Consider the following 13,808-nt stretch of genomic DNA (forward strand, 5'->3'; position numbering starts at 1 on the left):
ATAAAAAAACGTAAAAACAAATAGTATTTTGGAATCAATTATTTATAGTACTAAGTAATTGTTTACAGAACTGTATTGTTACTTACAATATTAAGTTAAGTTTTATGTAATCATTCAATACTCAATTTTTGAGTATTACATGGTTTTAAAATAAAATTAATATAAAAAAAACTTGTTTTCAAAATAAATCAGTTTGGTATCTCAAAGATAATGTATTGAAAAAAAAAACCAGTAACTTTTTGAATCCTAAGGATTGAAATTATAACCGTTTTAAACTCTTAATTCTTCTACCATACTTGTTGCTTCTTCAAGTATTTTTCCTTTCATGTCCTTATTTGAAGCTTCCATTTCTTCTTCGAGCATTTTTTCTCCAATGTTCTTATTTAAGGCTTCTGTCTCTTCTACAAGTATTTTTTCTTTTGTGTCTTTATTCAAAGCTTCTGTGTCTTTCTCAAGTATTTTTTCTTTAATATCCTTATTTAAATCTTTTTTGTCATTCTCAAGTATTTTTTCTTTGATATCCTTATTTGAAGTTTCTGTTTCTTCCTCAAGTATTATTTCTTTAATATCTTTATCTTTTTTATCTTGGTTTTTGATACAGTCCTTGAGATTTTCAGCACAATACTTTTCAATCATTTCAATATCTCTTAAAGTACCTGCATCAAATTTTTCATTGCATTCTTTGACTTTTGGAAGAAAATCTTTTTGTAAAATTCTGTAAACATTTTTATTTTTTACAGGTACTACATTGTAATGGTAATTCTATAAAAAATTGAAAAAAACATTAAAAATAAATAATTGAAAATCACTGACTCATGTTTTTACTATTACAATTGATTTTTACTTACTTGTAACACCTTAGATTTTGGATCAATATCAATACCATGCAGAAAATATTTAATTGCTTGAGAAAAATTATTATCATTCAACCAATAACTAAATGCTAGTTCTATTACAATAGATTGAATTTGATACTCAGGTAATATACTAAATTGATTAACCATAGACAAAAGATATTCAGTAACTTTGAAAGTTTTATCAACTTTTACAATGCATTGTAAATATGAATTTGCAGCTGGTAAATTATTTCCATCTGCAGCTTTTTTTAAATGTTTTGCAGCTTCCTAAAAAAATCGTTGCAAATTATCATTACTCAAATAGAAATAATGTAAGAAAAATAAGTGCAAAAAAATACATACCTGGTACATTCCTAGTCTCATGTTCAAAATACCTCTGTAATGCCAGTACATACTATGATCTTGGCATTTGTCTTGAACTTTATTAAGACATACTTTTGCCCGTTCAAATTTTTTAAGTTGAATAAAACCCAAGGCTAATCTCAAGTAAATGCTATTACTTTCAGGGTTTGCTAAAAATACTTTTTCATAAATTTCCAATGACTGTTTCAATTTTTTTTGCTCTCTATACATTTGAGCAAGGAAAGTGCCAAATACAGGATTTTTTGATTGTTTATAAGCTCTTATAAAGCAATCTATTTCTTCTTTACCGGGCAATGATTTCATAGTTAAATCTCTTCTCATACGTCTCAAATTTTTCCCCAAAATAAAATGCCATAAAACGCAATTTGGATTTTTATCAATAGCTTTTCTAATAAATGATTCAGCTTCAAGTGTGCCAATCCTGTGATACTTTGACCAACACATACTTCTACAAGCAAAAAGTGTACTTATATCTACTGGTTCAGTGAATTTGATATCTTTAATGGCATCATAAGCTTGATTTAATTTATTGTGCATTCCATATTCATGAAAAACAAAACATTTTGTTGCTTCCAAAATGTAAGCTGCAACTTTTTGAGAAATTTCAAGATCTGAACTGTGAAAAAATGTAATAGGTAAGCTTCTTGAATGATATAAACATTTATTTAAACATATACATACTCATCAATGCTTTCTAAGCTGGATTTACATGTTTCCAAAGTTGCCAAAACACCATCTTCTTTTTCTTTGGCTTTTACATTTACGTAAATGTTCATAATATTACGCATGAGGGTCATAATAGGAAAAAAATCGTCATCATCATTTGGTTGGTAATCATAATCCACAGATTTATCAATATCATCCATATCCCAAGTGAATGGACATTCAAGATTTTTTAACATTTCCATAAGGAGGTCCGTTTCACTAATGGAATCAGCCATTACAATTTCTTTCTACAAATTTAAAAAAATGAAAAAAGAGCGAATGTATATTTTCTTATGAAAGTATAGAAGAATGGAAAAGTATTGCTGAGAAATCGATTTATAAAATGGCTTGATTTTTTACTCTAGCGAGGTTTGGATAATTAAAAGAAAAAATAATCATGTTCTTCCACTTAACAACCGTTTTACAATTATTAGACCAACATACAAACTAAAGCGATAAATAACTTCATACGCTTAAAAACTTACCTTTTTCTGACTAATCCTGAATATTGCAAATAACTTGAAAATGAAAAGCACAATGAATGCTTACAGCTATGCTGTATCATATAGAGTACTTACAAAGACCCAACAAGTAAATAAACGGGGTGACTTTGTATCGTCACTCGCTTGTTTAGATAAAATAGAACTACGATTTCAAATTGTTTTCAAATACCGTAAAATTTCGCCATCTAGCGCTGATAAGTAAAAGTAAACAAATGCCGATTTATATAGTTCTTGAGATGGTTTTGAATACCACTCTGAGAAATATCGCAGAAATCGTATATTCTTTCTAATTTAAAATTTGAGAAATTAAAATAATAAATGGAGTAAAAAATATGATAAAAATACGGATATTTCACACCTACCATGAATATTTTATTCAGTTTATAAAACAATTACTAGACATCAAAGTTATGATATAAGAGCTACATTAAGATAATATTCTTTGACAAGAGAGTGAAAAATAAAGAAAAAAAATAACAATAACAAATTTCTATTGTATACATTGGTTTTAAACAACTAAAGGAACTTAAATATTCACAACAGAAAATATAATTCTATGACAATTTGTACTTTTTCTAGCTATCTAAATGCTAATAATCAAATTATAATTAAAAATGACTTTTCTCCTCAAATTCCATGAAAAATGCATGCACATAGCCAGCTGTGCATTAAATAAATCAGATTTATTTTATTTTTCCATAAAATTATGGAGTTAATTTGTGTGTTAAGCTTATATTATGCAATATATAAGTACTGTTTCACGCTTAAAAATATCACTTCTTATCAAATTGAAAATTTTATGCTCTATAATTGTTTAGTTACAAGAGTAGTAATTTCTTTGTTACTACTTAAGATTACGAATTAAATAATTAATAATTTAATCCTCATAGTTTCTATTTTTTAGCATTAAAGCCTGATTTACATGTTCAATGTTAAATGTCCCTGGTGACTGACTCCATGGTTCTCCATCTACTTGCATGGCACATGGTTTTTTAAGTATGATCTGGAAAAGATGATAAAAATTTATTTAATTTAATATGTCTTATATAATCTGTAATACAAAATTAAATGAGGGGTAAATAATTTATACCTTTACTCGATTTGCTTGACCTAGGCGTATTGGCTGTGAAAGACCTACTTGCAATTGAGCACAATGTAAAGAAGAATACAAAGCACAAACTTCTAGTTTTTTATCATTAATACTTTGGTGTTCTATTTGGACATCTACAAAGAATCATTTTTAAAATGTAGTATTATTTTGAAAGTCGAAAAAGGTATTATCAAAATGACTTTTCAAACTTGCCTTCTGAATTGATATTCCATAAGTCAACTCCAGCACCCCATGATGGAATATTCAAAACAACAATACTCTCAATGCTTGGTAGATCTATTTTTTTCTCATCCAAATACACTTCAATATTTTGATCCAAATCTTTGCAATCTCTTTCAACAACTTGATGAGTTCCAAAACATAAATAAAGAAGCTGTAAAATTTCAATTATTTTTTGAGTAAGAAACTGCGCATAAAAAAATTAAAATTCTAGAAATATTTTATACCTTATTTATTATTCTATGACTGAATAAATAAAATCTACTCTGTCTGGCAAGATGAAAATTTAGTGTCACTTGTGCATCCACCCCTACACTCAAATAATTATACATAAACATTGATTTTTGTTGAGCACGAAAGGCTTTTTTGGCATTTATGACTACAGACCACCTACAATTTCACATAGTTTGTAAATGATTTATCAATTCATTAATCTTCTCACTTGATCAATTTTCAATGATTTTCAAATAAACAAACCTGTCAAGATAAACTTCTTCTGCAAGTTGTATCATTCTTAAAGTTGAACTAACATCTCTATTCACATCATATTCTTTACCCCACCCCATCACTCGTGATAAGTCATTTCCAGTTCCAAGAGGTAAAATAGCTACTGATGGAATTGGCTATAGATAATAAAAAAAAATAATTTTGAAAATTAAATTATGGATTCAAAACAAAATCTGAGGAAGGAAGATGGAGAGAAAGAAAAAAAAATTATACATTTAGAATACCTTTAATTTTAATTTGTCAATGGCATTTAAGATCCAAGCAATCGTACCATCTCCCCCAGCCACTAAAATTTTACATTGAACTCCACTCAATAGGCGGCACCATTCAAGAGCAACAATGGGATCATATTCAGATAAATCAATAACTTGGGCAGGATTCAGAATTCTTCTGAAGGACGATAAAATTTCAGTGCCTTCATTGTTCCCTGATTTTTGATTGGCTACAAATCAAATTGGAATAAATATTTAATATTTTTTAATGAAACTAATCTAAAATAGACATACCAACTACAATTATTGGATTCCAAAGAGTCCAATTTGGTGATTTTATCGATTGAATTTGTAAACGTTTACGAACACTATTTCGTCTATTGGTTAATATTATACTGGTAGGAGGTATCACTACATTCTTAAAATCACCAAAATCACATTCCTGTAATAAAAAATAAAGAGTATAATGGTATAAGGTCTTCTAACACTCATTTAAAATCTCAATAAGTTCATACTTTTTTAATCAAAGGTTTACATGTCTCATGAGCACATTTTTGGCACCAACAGCACCACCAATCTAAAAGTCCTGCCTCTACACTACACTCTTCATCACAAACATCACACATTGCGACTAAAGGCAAATTTCCTATGAATTAAGCAAAAGATATAAAGTATAATTGATTTTGCCAAATACCTTACAACATTTTTTACAAACCTCTGACCCAATGATGTTTCATGGATTCGTTTGGCGAATTTATTGAAATTTCTTTACATTTAAAGTCTTTATCTGCTTTTTTAATACATTCATGATCGGCGCATACACCACATGAATCACAATAAAATCCATTTACTACAAGTAGCAAAGATTCACAAACGCTACAAAAATATGCCTGGAAAGGATAAAATTCATCATAATATTTATTAAGAATGAAATATATTTATGTTTCTAATATATACATTCATTACCCTAGAAGTCCTCTTAATGAGTTGCCAATTGTGCTTTTTTCTATCTCTTATGTGCACATTGTATTCCCCAATTAGAAATTTAACAACATTCACAGTGACGACAAATATTATCATTGTCGACACGGTCGGTAGAAGACAGCCATATATACCTTCCGACCACATGATTACTGGAATGGAAGTTGATAAGACTGTAAATGAAAATGATGCATACACATGAATTAAAATATTTGTGTTTTCGATATGTTTTTATATATTTCGGATATCTTATTCGAAAGAAACTTATCAATACCAACGAAAAAATCAATCAATAACTTACCAAGAAAAAAAAATTCAATAATTCATCGATCAACTAACACGATTTGGGTATATAAGCAAGCTTTTGCTGCAAGATTTGCATTTTTAGTCTGTTTGTTATGCGTAGAAAACGCGCCGATATTTGATTGTTTTAGCGCGGCAAAAACGAACGCACGAAAATTTTTGAATTGTTTGGTAATCACGAAAGAGGTGGATGAATAAACATTAGCGAGCGCATTGCCGGATAAATAAATATCGCGACAAGAGCGTTGCGACTTGCGACAGACACTGTTGTAGCAGACTGCAGTAGCAAATTGATAAACACAACGCTATAGGCTACGATTGTGTGCGTATATGAGTGTGCAGAGTCTGTATCTGATAAAGGTGAAAGAGACGCGCAGCAAGCCTGTCATCCGCTTCCTATCTTTCGCGCTCAGTTTGGCAGCTCTTAATTGGCAGAATCAATTTTTATACCTTCACTTGAGAAAATCGAGCTATTTATTTTCCTCGATCGATGCAAATTTGCCATCAATAGTCGAGGGAAAGTATTCTTCATAAACGAATCTTTATTTATTTATTTAAAAATTAATCTACTTTTACTTTTTACTTAGTGATATTTTGTAACGTATGTTTGGTAATTTAATGACCCTAGATATATAGGGTCTAAATATGCTCTGGACTGGAGTCTGCTACTACAAAATCACAAATATTATTGTATGAAATCTATTGCGTAGTTTGCAGGTTAATATTTCGCAAAACAATAAATTTCAGCCCTTTTTATGTTACGAATATGTCATTGATGAGTTAAGAACTTTAAAACAACTAATTGACTTGCTCGATTATTTTGTAATTAAGGTACTTTCTGTGATACTTTTCAAGAACTACCTGAATTATTATTTATGTATTAATACTATAAGCGGTCTATTACATTGTTATACAATTTTTTGACCATTCAAATTTACAAAAAAATATCAATTGCCAATCTTTTTATTTACCATCGCACAAAATGTCAAAAGATGGTAAAGTAGCCTTGAAAGAGGCAAAGGAACTTTTGAAAAAACAAGAATATTCTCAAGCAATCAAGATGTGTAAAAAAGTTATAAAAGAAGATAAAAAAAATTACAACGCTCATGTTTTAATGGGTGCTGCCCTAAAAGAAGTTGAAGCTCTTAGAAGCCAGGCTCCAATGTCCTTAAAAAAAGCCATTGACTTGCAGCCTGATAATCCTTTAGCTTGGCAAGGTTTACTTGTATTTTATGAAGGTGAAAAAGATAATGCTGAAACATGGACTGAATTAATTCCTGTGTACAATCAAATTCTACAGTTTGAAAGGTGACACATTTAGTTATGATTCATATTTTTACATTAAAATATTTTAATAATGAATCTTTTTAGTGATACAGCAAAATTTATCAATCATTTGAAGAATTTGATTACAACTTTACTGAAACTCAAAAATGATGATTTGCTAGCTCAAAGTGTGAAAGTACTTACAAAATTAAGACAACAATATGCTTCAGATGAAGAAAAATACAAAAAGATCATTGAAGCATTAGCAGTTATCCTCACACAATACCCAAAACTTACTCATGATTATGATGCAATTTTAGAAGAAACTTTAATCTATTTGATTGAAGATGAATCTTCACTCAATCGGCATGAGTACTATAAAAAGTATTTGAAGCACTTATACAAAATGGAAAAATTTGATGAACTATTTGTTGAAGCTACAAAAATGCATAATATTTTTAATCAAGATATTTATCCTCTAGGTAATAAAATTAATTTTTTATTACAATTCATATGGTTGAATAAATAATTCATTGGTTTTTATATTTTTTTCAGAATGGATTTGTAGAGTATATTCTGAACACAGTATAACTCATGATAAACATCCTGATATTGATATAGTTGTTTTTTATGAAACTTTATTGGACCATGATAATGATTCTATTTTGGGCTATTTTGCTAAAGCAGTTAATTTATATGAAACAGAAAATTTGATAGATTCAAGAAATATTCTTAATCAATTAGTTGCTATAAAACCTAAATGGTTTCATGTTTGGTTACTACTTGGAAAAATTAACATAAAATTATACTGTTGGGAGGAAGCTGAATACGCTGCTACTAATGCATTAAGTCTTGTGCCAGAAGGAGATCCACATAAGCTAATTCCTGCTATAAATATCATACTATTGGAATCTTTGATTAAAAGTGGTAATGAACTTAAAGTAAGAAAAGCAGAAGAAATATTTGAAGAGGTAACCACCATTTTATTTTTAGCAAATTAACAATATGAACTTTTAAAATTAATTCTGTTGTGTTTTAGTTATCTGACAACTCTCTCAAATCCTCTGTTTTGCGAGCCCATTTGTATGTTAATTTAGGGAATCCAAAAGCAAACATGATGATAAATGATTTAAAAAATAATTCAGAAACAGCTGCTGCAGCCGCAGTACTTTGTGCATTGAATTTATTAGAAAATAAACAATTTGAAGAAGCTGCTGATGTGTTAGGATCAGTTTTAGAGTCATCCAATGCATGGCTTACATTAGGAAAAATTTATTGGGAAATGGCAGATTTTGGACACAGTCTGATGGCTCTTCTCAAAGGGATAAGTGCTGATCCATATAATTGGGAATGTTTAGTATATTTGGGCCGATATCATCAAGAATATTCAAAGGATTACGATAGGTCACGTAAATGTTATCAGAAAGCATTACAAATTAATCCTAATTCTGCTCAAGCAGGCATTGGTTTGAGTTCACTTCATAGGTTGTTGAAGAATACAGTAAGAACTTTTTTTATATCTACTTGAGCCACATTTGAATTGAATTGATTTTTCAATTTTTGTTATAGGATGAAAATATACAATTTCTGCAACAGTTGACAAGTAGTGGCAAGGGTCCAAAATGGGCTCTCATACAACTTGGATTACAATTTCTGGACAAAAATGAGCCCAATGAAGCTGTGTCAGCTTTTAGAAATGCTGTAAAAACTGATCCTTCAGACAGGTAAAATCAATTCATTATTTTAAATTAAAATAAAAATAGAATTACTCATAGTTTAATTTTATAAATTCAGTAATTGCTGGGAATGTCTTGCTGATGCTTATTTAGCTCGTGGAGCACATTTATCAGCTCTGAGATCTTATGAAAGAGTTTTGCACTTGAATCCTGAATCGTTTTATTCCAAGGTTCAATTGGCAAACATAGAATTGGTATCAGTCATTTATTACAAAAATATTCTACTTAATCATAAATGATAATTTAATATTATAAGATTATATGCATTTTTAGCTGATAGGTGATTTAAAGTCTGCAAAAACTAAGTTTAGAGAAATTATAAGTTTAAATAAAACAAATCCCTCAGCTCTCAAAGGATTAGCTGAAAGTTGTTTTAAACTTGGAAAAGAGCATGCATCTGCACAACTTCTTGCAAGAGCAAGAGACGATTATCAAGATGCTGTTGATAGTTTGATACAAGCTGTTGAATTAAAAAAACCTTACATGTGTATTTGGAAACTTTTGGGTGATATTTGTTACAATGTCGTTGAATTGCCAGAGAAATATTGTTATCTTAATGGAATACCATCAATGCTTCAGTACGATCCTGAAAACGCCAAAAATGTAATTCACAGAAAAGAAATATTTTTGTTATCTATAAAGTAAGACACTAATTTTGATGTAATAATTTTTTACCTTTAAACTTTGTTCAAGGAGTTATAAATGAAATTACCTTTACAGATGTTACTGTATAGCTCTTAATATATCCAAGGATTCATCACTTCTCTGGCATGATTTATCGCAATGTTATTTAGCTAAATATCATTCTAAATCAAATGAAGATAAGAAAGAAGATATAAAAAAAAGTTTAGCCGCTGCAAAAGAAGCTGTCAATGCTGATCCATTATCTTGGAATCATTGGAATTTATTGGGAGTAGTATGCATGGTAGAAGATGTTAAAAATTATGCTTTAGCTCAACATTGTTTTGCTATGGCTTTAGATCTTCAATCAAACAACCCGATTCCATGGACAAATCTGGGTTCATTGTATCTGATATTAGGTATTTCAATTTTAATTATTCATAATAATCGGAAATGATTTTTTGAATCTTTAATTACTGTTTATGGAAAGTAAGTACATAGCATTTTATGAATTGTTACGTAAATGAAACACATGTTACTTTTTTAAGGCAATGACTAAAATTCGATTTTTAATTTCTGAGTAAATCAAAAAAATGCTAATTTGGAAGATTTATGATCATAAATGTAATTTTTTCGTGTAAAAATTATTTTTAGGTGATGCTTATCGTGCAAATGAAGCTTTTTCATGGGCTCAAAGAATGGATCCAGCTTACATAAATTGTTGGATAGGTCAGGCTCTAATTGCAGAAAATATTGGTAGAACAGAAGCTATGGATTTGTTCAGACACTCCACTCAACTTGGCTATCATCCAGAGTCTGCTAAAGGGTATGCTCATTTGGTATTAAAAACAATCATGGACCCTGATGCGAAAAAGGATGTACTTTACAATTATGCTATTGAAAAAATCCACGCTGTTACAGTGGCCTCTGATAGTTTAAATTGGTATTTAGGTAATTTGTTAAATTTAAAAATTATCATTTCTTTTATGCAAAAATCATTAAAAACTATATTTGAAAATTCTAGTCCATGAAACAGATGATCCATGTGCATTAAATACCTATGGATTATTGTTAGAAAGGCAAAAAATTTATAAGCCTGCAGCTAAACAATTTTCTTTGGCATTAAAATACTTGGTTGATAAAAAACTAAAAGATAAGGTAAACATTAATTTAGCAAGAGTATTGGTTTCTACTGATCAATACATAGAGTCTGTTGAAGCTTGTGCAGCTGTAAAAGATGCCAGTTTTGCCTCTCATTGTCAGTTGGCTCTTTCATTATTCAAAGGTATAAATTATTCATATTTTACAAATAAAAATTCTATAAAAAACAATGTAATCATATCTATATATGTTCAACTTTGTAGCTGAAAGTTTCAAGGAATCTTATGAAGCTTATGAAGCTGCACTTCATCACCTTGCTGATACTGAAACTGATAAAGCTCATGTACTTTGTGCAATGGCTGCAATGGCGTTCATGTTTCAAGAAAGTAATGATGCTAAAACATTGCTCTACCAATCAATTAGCATCAAACCTCCTATCATATCTGGTCTGCTGGCATTAGCAGCGCTTGGCATGCTGGATCATGACAAAAATTTAACTGAATTGGTGCTTAAAGAATTGAAAGTTCTCGATAATGATCCTAAATATAGATATGACATAGCCAAAATAACAGCTTACTCATATCTAATTGAACAAGACATGGAAGGTGCTTGCAGAATCCTTTGTAAATATGCTCATCGATATCCAGGTAAAATATGAACATATTTTCAAATTTCTAATTAGTTATTTTCATATTATTTTATTGCTGTGTTTACTCTTTTTAGATTCTCCAGAATTATGGACTAGTTTAGCTCGAACACTATTAACAATGAATGATTTAGCCTTTACCAAATTCATTGAAAAAGCTCTATTCTTAGGAAGAAATACTTCATGTGAAGACATATCAAAAATCACGTGCATGTCAGCTTTAACTAAACTCATTACATCAAATCCAACAACAGGCTTAAGATCAGTTTTAAATATTGTACATTCCTTCCCAGCCAATGTTGATAGCTGGTCAAATCTTATCACGGCACTTTTACCAAGGTAAAAAGATAAAATATTATTTCAATAATACAAATTGCATTGAATTTTTACGATATTTATTTTTTAACAATTTAGATGGAGTAAAATTTCACAATCTAATGCTCATTGGCTGATGGTATTAGCATCAAGGATACGTCACAGTCTTGTATGTACAAGATCAATGGAACAATGGTTATTGAAAAATGAAAAAGAAGCAAATGACATTGCTTATTGTACACAATAAGTAACTGGTTGTAAAAATTAATGTACAGAAAGTTTTATAAAAGGCATTATTAAGAAATTTTGTTTTTCCTATCAAAGAAGTTAAAAATTTTGATACTTAAATAAACAGATTTCATAATCCGTATATTTCTAGCAGGGTACCTTTATTTACATTACATCCCTAAGTCCTGGTTTCACACTAAATCTATTTTGTTGAAATCTTGGTTGACCATTAAAATTATTTTGCTGCCAAGGTCTTTGTTCTGTCGATCTCATTTGTTCAATAGGAGAGCATATATGTTCATCCAAAGTCTGAAATATTAAAAGTCAAATTATGATTTAATTCCACTTACTTACACATCAAAAATTTTTTAATATTATAGAAAAGCATTGTTGAACTTACCCCTGTCTGGACATAATCATGCATTTTGATTTCTTTTAACATTTTAGCCAAATCACTGACTTCGCTCAAATTTTCTCTTTCAACATAAGCTTCAACTTCTTCGATCTGTAAATAAAGTTGGCATATTGGAATTTAATAAGAGGTATTCAACAGCACATTTAAAAAATTGATTGTTTGTGTCAGCTTTTTAAACCAAAATAAACACTTTTAAAGTCTCTTACTTTCTTTAATAGAAATTTCAATAAAATTTTTATATTTACCGTATCTTTAAAGAACATCTGTTTGCGTCTTGTAGGAATATCATTCTGTAGTGTATTACGGAAATGTATCATTATTTCATCTGTTCGTTTCAGACCTACATAGGCTAAAACTTTGATGCATCTGATATCAATATATCTCATGTTTCTAGCTATTGAAGCAACTTCCAAAGCTACACTAGGATCATTTTGTTTAAGAGCAAGAGCTGCTAAAAATGAAATTGATCTACGTGGTAAATCAAAGCCACGGGTCTGAACTTCCTCTAAAAGTTTAAGGGCATACTGATAACTTTCTTTGGAATTCTAAAAGTTAAATTTGGAGATAATTATTCAATTCTTGTGTTATAATGTCTATTAATTAATCATAACTTATACCTCTTTGTAACATGCTGCCATAACTAAAATAAATGGATTTCTAGGATGAACGATTCCATTAATATTTTTTGTTTTAATGATATCATAAACCTCTCGAACTTCAGAATATTTGCCATGATTATATAATAAATCCATTAACAGTTGGTGTGTCATTATCTGATCGAAGAAATTGTTCAACTGTGGATCTTTGAATGCTTTCAATGCTAGTTCTGGTTCATCCAAATGATAGAATGCTCTCATTGCAACAGTACCAAAAACAAAACTGCCAAATCTTAAATTATTTTGATTGTTAAATTTTTTTATCATGTTATACATGAGTTCCAAGTCTTCTGGCTTTTTTTCTACAATGTGTAACATTGTCTTCAAATCTTCAGTAAAAATCATTGAATCATCTTCCTTATTAACAAAATCTTTCATTTTTTGAAAAAATAAATGCTCCACATTCAGAAACTGTGATTTCACATAATCTCTAGCATTTAGGTAGCCATTAATACCCATCGAATTAGGTGTGTAAAGTTGTCTTGAAGCTGTAAAATGAAGAAAAAATTTTAATCTACATCTCGCCACAATTATGAAATAAAGAAAACAATAATACTTTAATAATACTCTAAATAATGATTAATTTTTTTTTAATATAAAAATAATAAAAGTAAGGTTAAATAAAATTAACCAACCCTGGACGACCAACTGATTAAAGACATTCTTTGTGAACAAGTTAACACTGCTCCTAGCAAGAGCCTTAGCACACATTGCCATAATGTTGATAATATTTATTATTTATATTAACAAAATTTGTAATATACAATGTAGTTGCTCTCGGTTTCGCAATACACAGAGGAGTCGAGACGTGCCGCGAGCCCACGAGCTTCAAGATTTTACCATAGATATCTCAATAGCGTAGATATATGCGTAAAAACGGCAGCAGCCTGCAGCATTATAATCCAAAGCACTAAAGATCGTCTGCTACAACGCAGACGAAATGTTTAGCAATGAAATGAAATACAAATTTATGATTCAATAAAAAAAAAATTGTTTGAATCTTTTGGTATCCTTATCAACTTTAAATTATATATTATTGTGTGAAATAAAAAAACAGTTATTT

General features: G+C 29.5%; 4 protein-coding genes across 4 annotated transcripts; 1 reads left to right on the top strand and 3 right to left on the bottom strand.

Moving 5' to 3' along the window:
• Positions 1–24: 24 nt before the first annotated feature.
• LOC106648393 lies at positions 25–2,502 on the bottom strand. The gene is made up of 5 exons (XM_014365271.2): positions 2,411–2,502; positions 1,902–2,173; positions 1,200–1,836; positions 849–1,124; positions 25–762 (listed from the first exon to the last, which is right to left on the bottom strand). The coding sequence occupies exons 2-5, from the start codon at positions 2,159–2,161 to the stop codon at positions 271–273; spliced, it is 1,665 nt and encodes a 554-aa protein (XP_014220757.1). The 5' UTR covers positions 2,162–2,173; positions 2,411–2,502; the 3' UTR covers positions 25–270.
• Positions 2,411–6,085, bottom strand: LOC106648394 (diacylglycerol kinase epsilon). The gene is made up of 11 exons (XM_014365272.2): positions 5,760–6,085; positions 5,444–5,631; positions 5,193–5,367; positions 4,993–5,123; positions 4,772–4,919; positions 4,490–4,707; positions 4,236–4,381; positions 3,986–4,148; positions 3,732–3,912; positions 3,519–3,652; positions 2,411–3,431 (listed from the first exon to the last, which is right to left on the bottom strand). The coding sequence occupies exons 2-11, from the start codon at positions 5,603–5,605 to the stop codon at positions 3,306–3,308; spliced, it is 1,584 nt and encodes a 527-aa protein (XP_014220758.1). The 5' UTR covers positions 5,606–5,631; positions 5,760–6,085; the 3' UTR covers positions 2,411–3,305.
• Positions 6,086–6,223: 138 nt separating this feature from the next.
• Positions 6,224–11,816, top strand: LOC106648392 (tetratricopeptide repeat protein 37). Its single transcript, XM_014365269.2, has 13 exons — positions 6,224–7,069; positions 7,133–7,509; positions 7,583–7,998; positions 8,067–8,528; positions 8,597–8,751; positions 8,822–8,957; positions 9,037–9,404; positions 9,484–9,803; positions 10,039–10,335; positions 10,409–10,669; positions 10,749–11,132; positions 11,209–11,470; positions 11,546–11,816. Exons 1-13 carry the CDS (start codon positions 6,744–6,746, stop codon positions 11,691–11,693), a joined length of 3,912 nt encoding a protein of 1,303 aa, XP_014220755.1. The 5' UTR covers positions 6,224–6,743; the 3' UTR covers positions 11,694–11,816.
• LOC106648395 (pentatricopeptide repeat-containing protein 2, mitochondrial-like) lies at positions 11,735–13,595 on the bottom strand. The gene is made up of 5 exons (XM_014365274.2): positions 13,381–13,595; positions 12,707–13,233; positions 12,335–12,634; positions 12,075–12,179; positions 11,735–11,983 (listed from the first exon to the last, which is right to left on the bottom strand). Exons 1-5 carry the CDS (start codon positions 13,460–13,462, stop codon positions 11,840–11,842), a joined length of 1,158 nt encoding a protein of 385 aa, XP_014220760.1. The 5' UTR covers positions 13,463–13,595; the 3' UTR covers positions 11,735–11,839.
• Positions 13,596–13,808: the final 213 nt, after the last annotated feature.

Source organism: Trichogramma pretiosum, unplaced genomic scaffold (assembly GCF_000599845.2).
Source record: "Trichogramma pretiosum strain Unisexual culture from Peru unplaced genomic scaffold, Tpre_2.0 scaffold24, whole genome shotgun sequence".
NCBI classification, from domain to species: domain Eukaryota; kingdom Metazoa; phylum Arthropoda; class Insecta; order Hymenoptera; family Trichogrammatidae; genus Trichogramma; species Trichogramma pretiosum.